This window comes from Misgurnus anguillicaudatus, chromosome 12, assembly GCF_027580225.2.
Source record: "Misgurnus anguillicaudatus chromosome 12, ASM2758022v2, whole genome shotgun sequence".
NCBI lineage: Eukaryota > Metazoa > Chordata > Actinopteri > Cypriniformes > Cobitidae > Misgurnus > Misgurnus anguillicaudatus.
The window spans coordinates 35,208,770-35,218,454 of NC_073348.2; the positions used below are offsets into that span (position 1 = coordinate 35,208,770).

General features: G+C 37.4%; 1 protein-coding gene across 1 annotated transcript; it reads left to right on the top strand.

The window, feature by feature from the left end:
* Positions 1–4,261: 4,261 nt before the first annotated feature.
* smfn (small fragment nuclease) lies at positions 4,262–8,632 on the top strand. Its single transcript, XM_055207834.2, has 7 exons — positions 4,262–4,505; positions 5,026–5,109; positions 5,188–5,265; positions 5,383–5,494; positions 7,681–7,789; positions 8,041–8,094; positions 8,181–8,632. The coding sequence occupies exons 1-7, from the start codon at positions 4,293–4,295 to the stop codon at positions 8,305–8,307; spliced, it is 777 nt and encodes a 258-aa protein (XP_055063809.2). The 5' UTR covers positions 4,262–4,292; the 3' UTR covers positions 8,308–8,632.
* Positions 8,633–9,685: the final 1,053 nt, after the last annotated feature.

Sequence of the window (9,685 nt, forward strand, 5' to 3'; positions counted from 1 at the left end):
CATGGCCATTGTATGGACTTGTGTCAGAAAACTATACAGATAGACTTACAGCTATATTGAAACCACATTCAATGTCTTGCTGCATTTAAGACATAACATGACACATGCACCTTGCATTCAAGGCCGGCCCACAAACATCCACACACCGCAAATACAGTAAAGGGCCAGACAGCCATCAATGGCAGACTCTCTGAAAAATCAATCTTTCGGATAGTTTTTTACACTTTTAATAGGTTCCTGTGACCTTACACCTGGTATTCTTTGAAGTGGAAAGCGCTCCCGTCTGTTGATTTCCCGATTTTAGAAACACGTCTGCGGCCAAATCATCCGGGTCAACAACAGAAGCTCTGTCGAAAGTTCAGAAAGGAGAACTTTAGAAATGTATCCTGTATATACAGATAGATATGCTTTTAAAATAAATCTCTCCGTGGTTTTGATATATACTGCAGCTGTTTGTGACAGCGGCAGTTTGTGGGTGAGCTAGATGATATCAGACACCCGGCTTGCATTAGTCTGTCCACTTTATGGCTGTAGCGAGCGGTTCCTTCCTCTTATCTGGCGAGAGTTCAGAAGTGACGGATGCATTAGGACATGCACTGGTAGCTTTCAAGAGCTTAAATCCATTTGCTGGATTATCACTTTGAGCCCATGTGTAATGACATGGCTCAACCCCAAACATCTTCCAAGGATGTCAGACACGCGCAGGGTCATTTTTCAAATCGACTGCTGTTGCCTTTTCTTTAAAAAAAACAGTTGCATCTTACATTAAGATGGATTAACTAATCTGATGCGACATCTAAACCGAACCTTGGGAGTTTGAAGACGTTGACTCCCAAATGACTCCCATGGCTTCTGTGGCTTTACAGGAAGAAAACAATTGGCTATTGCGCTGACTCAAAAAGAGACTCCGGTTACTCCATTACAAATCTATTTATAATCTATTTGAGGTGTTCAAAAAGGTGTTTACACAGTCTTGAAATGTGATCGCACTACTTTCTGGACATTAAGGTTTTGGAATTGAATAAAATGGAGTCAATAAAAGAGGGTGGAGGGGCTATCTAGCCCTGACCTCAGGTTACTGTGTGTTTCATCATTATTTTCCTCTTCCCTTGTTTGAATTTGTGTGTGCCAGTGCGTGTGCGCGCAGATGTTTGCACGAAAGAGAGACAAAGAGTGAGAGACATATTGTTATTTTGTTATTGTTTGCTGTTATTGTGTTAGGTTAGGTGTATGATTCTTGTTTTATTCATAATGCTTTGGTAATATTGTAAGTACACACAATCATGCCAATGAGAGAGAGCGCGCGCCGCGAGATAGAGAGAGTGAGCGAGAGCGCGCGCGCATAATAATAGTCTCATCATAACACCTTTCCCATGTTGCATTACTGCAGTGCCATCAGTCGGTGAGGGACGCGACTGGCAGTGTGTTAAACTCATTACAATCTTCCGATTCCTCTCCTGTCTTTATTATCTACAGTCCTGAGAGAGGAGCAGGGGGGTTAAACTCTCTCTCTCTTCCTCTCTATTGAACTCTGATTTCCCGTCACATTGTGGTTTGATCACACAGACGACTTTGCCGGGTGACTCCCTGCCATTAAATTCTTATCTGTGTCAGGCCTGAAATATGATGTTTACGGTCCTGTCCTGCTATTAGTGTTAAAATTCAGATCTCATATCCACGCCACCACGGAATTGATTAGGTGACGGGGCCACGAAAACAGCATCGCACTGCAAATGATGTACAACAGGCATTAAGATACACATTAGGTTTAATTATTACGCTCTACATTACTGGGTAGAAATACGAAGCGGTACCTTCCGCTGAAAACATTTCTCAAATGTGAGATGATCATTAAGTAATACGGCGAATTAAACCACTCGACCCTAAACTTTAGACCTTTCGATTTGCAGTCTTCAAATAATGTACTGTATTTTCATAATAAACTGCTTCTATTGGAAATACCGCGCGCACAGTCTGTGATGGGGCACGTGCGCCGTTGGCTGTCCAACACGCGTTACTGCATCCACTACTAACAACTGTTGTCACACTACGTTCAGATTAAAAAAGCTTTATTGGCACGATGAAATAGTTTAGATAGCCAAAGCTCTATAAACATTATACACAACTTTCAAGAATGCCCTTGGGTTGGGAACAATAAGTAATGATTTGATTACCTGCTCTTTCCTTAAAGGTGCCAAAGAATTTATTGAAATAATATGTTACATTACATAGAAGGTGTATTACTTTATTAAGTGCAAAAATGATACAGAATCGTTTTACAAGTCTATTAACAACCTTAGGATTTGTTCTTTGAATGAAATGGTCTATTTTGCCCTCTTGGAAGGGTCATGAATAATAATGTTGAGCTCTGCTCTGAAGCTCATGACAGTAACTCACTTTAGTAAATAGACCTTATATGTTTTGAGCCTGTATCAGACGAAAATACAGATTTTAATGAATAATTGTTTGGAGATTGTTAATGGACAAAGCTTTTCGAAGCTTCTTTTTTTAATTGAACCAATTGCTTCGAAAAATGATTTGCTCGATCGAAGCGCTCCAAACACCTAAATATGAAGCCACCTGCTGGTGAAAACGTTGTAAAAGCAAAAAGATTTCAATCCAAACATTTTACACTTTTTACACAATAATTGCAAGATTTTTCTAAAAAATATGTTTTTAGGAAAATATAATTATTTATCGTAACTTAAAGCCATTGCGTAAAATTGTATTGTGTATTTTTTGTTTTATATAGGGCAAACAGATCATAACACTTTAACCCCCTTTTAATTATGCACATGTTTGTAATTAAATCTGTCTATAAAAAATAGGCAAAATGGTAGCGTTATTAGTCTGAAAGATGAACTTGCATAATCAAACTGACCCAAGTTCCCCTAACGATATTAGACACATGGTAATTTGTGATCAACTCCTAGTGGTAAACCATCGGATTTTAGAAACGTTTAGAAACAGTTATGACGTAATGAAGCATCGTTTGCTAAAATCACGTGACTTGGCCAGTTTAAGACATGCTCCAATGATTTGAAACAAAAGATTCATAAATGTTTCAAAGCTTCATGAAGCACTGCTTCGAAATCGCCTATCACTAGTAGCATTAACTCGGCAGTCACAATTTTGTTTTTAGCAGTTTAACATCATTGTACTTAATTTAATGTGTTATTTAACATTTCAAATATGACGTCACAATTGGTGTTATGTTGAGATTGGCCTGTTTTCCAGCTGTCTTTTGCGTGCACGAAGTTCACTTAAAAATTAAGATACAAATGCACTGGAGGCTCACGATATGTCATTACCATGTACAGAGCTCATCATCTATGCCTAGCTAAATACATTTTTTTTATTCTATGGCACCTTTAACATTATTTTTAAAGTAATATAATGCTATATAATTTATGATTATGGTATATTATTTGTATATGTATTATATATTATATGCAACATTACTATAAATTCAATAACAATTCAAACTATTTTATTTATTTATTTACATTTAAAAACATTATCATTATAAAACTATTAAATGCATTTAAAGACCCAGTAGCTTGGTTTCTCTTAAAGCCTGGATATTTTAACTGGTATGAAAGAATTACAAATACAGCAAGGGTTACATTAGGATAAGCTAAAGAGTAAATAAAAATATTTATTTATTCAAAAATTACAGCACGGAATCAGACGAGAGTGCAAAATGACGTCATACAAGTAGTTAATCCGTTTTTACAGTCTGTGGTTGAAACTGAAAAATGTAAGTTTTGAATGCTTATATTTTATAAATGTTTATAGATGGCAGGCTTTACTAGTTTATAGTTGGCTAACATATTCACACTCATGAACCAAAAATACTAAATTAAACAATTTTAATTTATTTAATTGATAAAACATAGGCTACTACGCACAAACCATATTTTGCTTCTCATTATGGTTTACAAATAAACATGGTAAATAAATGTTTACAAATACAATGGCCGTTTATCAATCCGAAGGATTCAGCATCCGAAGGCATATCTAGGCTGCATTCGTCATCAAGACTGTCTTATATTGTAGAAAATTTACAGTTATAAAGTTGACAATTATTCTTAGTTAATCTTAAATTGTTGTAATATGCTTATAACTTGCGAAGGTAATGTTCAGTTAACTTAAATAAACCAGGCTCGATGACGTATGCAGCCTGCATATGCGCCCTCCGCAGGCTGCAGCCTGCCTGGTCCGTTTCCATAGCGCTCACTCGCCGCGCCTGTCGCTGATATTTACGACACTCGCGGTCGGAAGACGGTAGTATGCGTGCACACATGTGGAGAGCGGTAAGTGTTTCTGGATTCAGAGTTCTTACTGGAGCGTACGTGTCATCACAGCGGCTCAGACGATACCCACCAGTGTCTCTCTTCAGTCCATGTGCCTCTGTGCTGTCCAGAGGCTTGATGTCAACCCGATCAGACACCAAGAAGATGTCACAGCTCATGACGCAGCGGATGGTCTGGGTAGATTTGGAGGTAAACCGCGTCTGCAGAATAAAACAAATTATGTAACTCTCCAAAACTTGGAGATACAACATATTTGTGCTGTTTTTAGATCTGTTTTCAGGTTTAACTGAAGTTTTATGTAAGATGCAGCCTCATAAGCTACCTTAGCACTAGAGTAGTTATTTAGTTAAGCCTAAATCATTAGTGTGATAACGAAACTGGATTTTGACATTTGACCATAGCTGGATGAATTTGTATGTTCAATCTAATGTTCAATTGAATCTAACACGTCATTCATCTATTTATTGTCATGTTAATAGAAACCACCAGAAAACCTGCTGGTCTGCTTCTATATTTAGTTTTGGTTCTTAGTTGTCAGGTGCATATGTGGCATTTGTAAACTGTACTGGTTTGAATCCACCTACAATAGATATTTTTTAAAGGGTTAAGTTTTAACTTTACATGCAAAGCTAAATTAATCTGCACAGTCATTCTGCAGAGTTTGTATTTATTTTATTACACGCCATTGTTGATTTACCTCCTGTCTCAGATGACGGGGCTGGACATCGATAAGGATGAGATTATTGAGATGGCTTGCATCATTACAGACTCGGACCTAAACATCATTGCAGAGGTGGGTGAGATGCACTGCAGAACAATTATTGAAAAATAACCCCAGTACAAATCTAAAATGTTGCTGTTGTTTGCAGAGGGGCCAAATTTGATAATAAATCAACCCGACGATCTTCTTGACGGCATGTCAGACTGGTGCAAAGAGCATCATGGGGATGTAAGCACAGATTTATACACCTGTCGGTTTGCTTTAATAAGCCTCTCTGTCATGTTTATTGTGTGTATTATTGTATATGTTTATATACATCTGATTATTTTTTATTTGGTGTGTCAGTCCGGATTGACTCAAGCAGTGAGAAACAGTGACATCACTCTCCAGCAAGCCGAGTATGAGTTCCTGTCCTTCATCCGACAGCACACGCCACCTGGCCAATGTCCTCTCGCAGGTAACCTTTCACTCACCTGCATCCATCCATCCATCCATCATGCTTTCCTTTACGCAGATTCAAAACCTTAAAAAAAGATTTAAGAGTTGGTGCTTTGTGTAGCAAACTGACCAATCATGTGATTGTAGCAACGTCATAGTGAACTTTTCTGTGCTTCTTAAAGGGACAGTTCACCCAAAAATTAATATTCTGTCATAACCGATCATGAGCCCCATTCAGTTACAATATTATGGTATTGTAACAACAACATAGTGATTAAATAGTGACAGAATTTTCATTTTTGGGTGAACTTTCACTGTAATCTTCTTCCATTAATTATGCAATTTAAGTGACCATGACTGTTAGGATTTGAATATAAAATTACAGCTTTTTTATTTAATGCAATGCATGCAACTTACACTCTCCTCCAAATATAAGGTTGCTATACGGGTGATTCTCACGAAAACATGGTTTTAAAAATGTCACGCATGAAAATGTAAAAATAGCTTTAATTTACTTTTTTTCCCACCAGACATTGAAAAACAAAGTCTGGAGTAAATGGGAACATTAATTTAAAAACTTTTACTTATCATTTAACACTTTTTGTAACATAATTTAAAAAATTAGTCCTAAAAAATCTCATTACCGCAACAGTCAGAAAACATCAACACTGACATATTTTCAAAATGACATGACAAACCTGAAAGAACATAATTTGGAGATTCTGCACATGCATTTAAAATCAAAGTATTATGCTTCTATTAATTAAATTAACATTTAATAAGCATCTGTTGCGGTAATGATAATCAAAATGTCGTGTAAGCATTCTGACAAGACAATATTTCAAATTAACTGTAAAAAAATGATCTTACCTGGTAGCCATCTTGAAGTAACTGGTCCATGTGCTTGGTCACTCAAAATCAAACTTTATTAAAGCTCACGTAACACACGCTGTTTCTGCATTTCTGATATTAATCTGGAGTACCTATAGAGTAGTATGACATCCTTTATATATCAGAGTCTTTAGTTTAATCAGATTTATAAAAGAAAAATTAGCTTTACCGAATCTTTCCGATAACGTACGAAAAAATGAAGAAGGAGGAGTTATAACACGGGAGGAGCGAGTACGAGTCATGCAACACTATACAACACTGTTGTAACTTATGATTCACTACATGTTCGTGTCATTTATAATATACACGCGCCTATTTCCAACATAAGACAGAAGTCTTACTTACCACGTGTAACTCGTCATGACCCGGTTCTGAAAATCCACCGCATCAAACACACACGCAAAACTCCGCTGCTAATCCGGATAATAAACTATATCCATTGTTTCCATAAGGCTGGATGTCTTCCCTTACATCCAAAAACACACTTCTTGTTGTGCCATTGTTGAGTTTTGAAATTAAACAAAGCTGAGTGGCGTGATAAGCTGTTAGCAGCTCTAGCGTCTCCTGCTGATTGACGGGTGGGCGGGGTTTTCCGGGGGAAGTTTTCCGGCGGAAGCCCATATAAAGAAGTGATACGTATCGAAAACCCCTGAAACGTCAGTTAGAACCGTAATCGAAAAAAACTAGCCAAAACTTGTACGAACCCTGGCGAAGTGCATTCGGCACAGAAATACTCTGAAACACGCCCAACTGCATTTTTGACACTTTGCCTACGTTTAGCATGAGGAAACAACTCTATAACTGTGTTAATAAGTCAGAATGCTTGAAATACCATTAAACCCCCCCTTTAAAATTCTGTATGTGTGCTTAAACTGTTCTCAAAAAGTGTTGCGGAGGATGAGAACATCAGGCATGGACACATCATTTTCCTAATTTTTCTTCATGATTATTATACATGAATATTCAGTAAATATTTTTTCTGTCATCTAAAGTAGTCTAGCAAAACATCCATTTATTTTTTTTCTTAATATTTTTGTGTTAATTTGATTAAATTACAACATAACGCATGTTCAAACACAGCCGGACACATTGCGGTAATGAGAATTTCAGCAGAAAATGAGATAAAATTTACAATTATAAATTCTTATGTTAAAAATCACACATTGTGCAAGGTAGAACACAGTATTGTGTTAATTCTGATGCTTTTTAATGTTACTACACATTTTAAAGCTAAAATCATTAGTGCCGTGATGTTTCAATGGTTTCGTGAGAATCACCCATACAGACTTGGGTTGTGTGGTTGTTCATCCACAGGGAACTCGGTTCATGCAGATAAGAAGTTTCTGGATAAATACATGCCTCAGTTCATGCGACACCTGCACTATCGCATCATAGACGTGAGCACTATTAAGGAGCTGTGCAGGTATGTGATGTTGGGATCAGGGTGCATGTGCAAAATATTCATTTTAGTGTAATCAGATGACCTGATGGCTGCTGTTGCCACTTAAATACATGCAGACGTGCCGCGGCATAAAGTGTTGCGACTGTTTAAATGCGCACAACATCAAACTTGATTAAAGCAGTCACACTGTGACTCATTCAGCACTGATTATACGACCTATGCTTCATTTTAAATTGTAATTGTTTCCGGTGTTTTCTCTTTGTGTCACTTAGACGATGGTATCCGGACGAGTACAAGCTCGCACCACAGAAAAAAGCATCTCATAGGTATGAATTTATTTTATTTTAAAATGTCCATGTTTGATCATTTGATGTCCTCAGCTGAATATAATGATGTCTGTTTGGATTTACAGAGCATTGGAGGACATCCAGGAGAGCATTAGGGAACTGAAGTTTTACAGAGCCAATGTTTTCAAAACTGTGTTGGAGGAGAAAAAGAGAAAAATAGTTGAAAATGGCGAACAGAAGTCTGTGAAGTAATCTGCAAGCACAGGAGAAACCCATCTGGAGTGATTTTAGGACGTTTGGGGGATGTGTTGACGTCCTCACGGTTCCTTTACAGTTTTAGTTTTCATATCGGTGAAAAGCTTTGTTAAAACATTTTTCCATGTTATGCAGACATTAACATTAAATTATTTTGTGCAGGTTCATTTTATCCCACTTCAGGAATCTGATTTGTTGCTTGTTTTTCATTGAATCATGATGGTGTGCTGTAACGAAACAAAAGTGTGTTTGAATCGGTTCCTTTGTTTGAGTGTTATTATCACACCTTGTATTTGAAATAAAATGTTATTTGTTCTAATAATGTTTTGCCATTTTTGGACTTATTGAAGTACCTGTAGTAACTTAAAACAGCCAGTAGATGGCAGTATACAGTCATTTATAGATGCCTGTCCTCTTGAACTGTGGATTCAGTCTATAGGATAAGGTACAATTTTGTTTCAATATTTACTTTTAGATCTGTGACCCTGCCTGTGACAACCAGGATTCTGAGATAATCGGCATATCTGTTTGATTTCAGCCACTGTGATTTCAATCTTTGTAATGACCTAACAGTCAATATTAATGAAATCAAGGTTATATTTTAACAAATTTTTCCCACAGGTCCTTGAAATCCTTGAAAGTTTGTGAATCTGGGGGGAAAAAATGTAAGGCCCTGGAACGTTTTTGAAAATATACATACATAGATACAGGTCATTGATAGTGATTGAATCTATTTTATGCAATAAGTTTTCTGTGAAAATCCCAGTGTAGTGTAGGATAATATCATAAAAATTCTAGACTTTTTAAGCACACGTGCTAAACTGTTCGCTTTAAATGCTTATATCTTCTGTATGCGAATGTTGATTCATACCAAAATGCTTTTTTGCATAGTTGTGTTTGACACATGAAAACGTCTCGGGTTACGTAACTGTTGTTCCCTGAGAAGGGAACGAGACGCTGCGTCTCCTTTGCCATACTTCCTGCGTCCCTGTAATGCGTCTGGCAATATTTCAGATAGCGATATACTTTCTGGCTCCCACATCACCCTGTCTTTGTCGTTAAGCCTCACCATTGGTTGAATTTGATATACACATTCAGACGCACTTACCCCTGGAGGCGTTCCCAAAGTGTCACCACAGTGACGCAGCGCGAGTTCCCTCAAAAGGGAACTGCAACAATGTATCTTAAAAGGTAACACAATGTAACCTTGCTCTCACTTGAAATGTGTCCCCACATTTAGGCCCAGTCCCATTCCTCTGTCTTACCCCTTACCCCTACCCCTTAGTTTTGCACATTCACGTGAATGTCCAAAACTAAGGGGTAAGACAGAGAAATGGGATATGGCCATTTAGTCCTTGAATTTTAGGGTAATGGA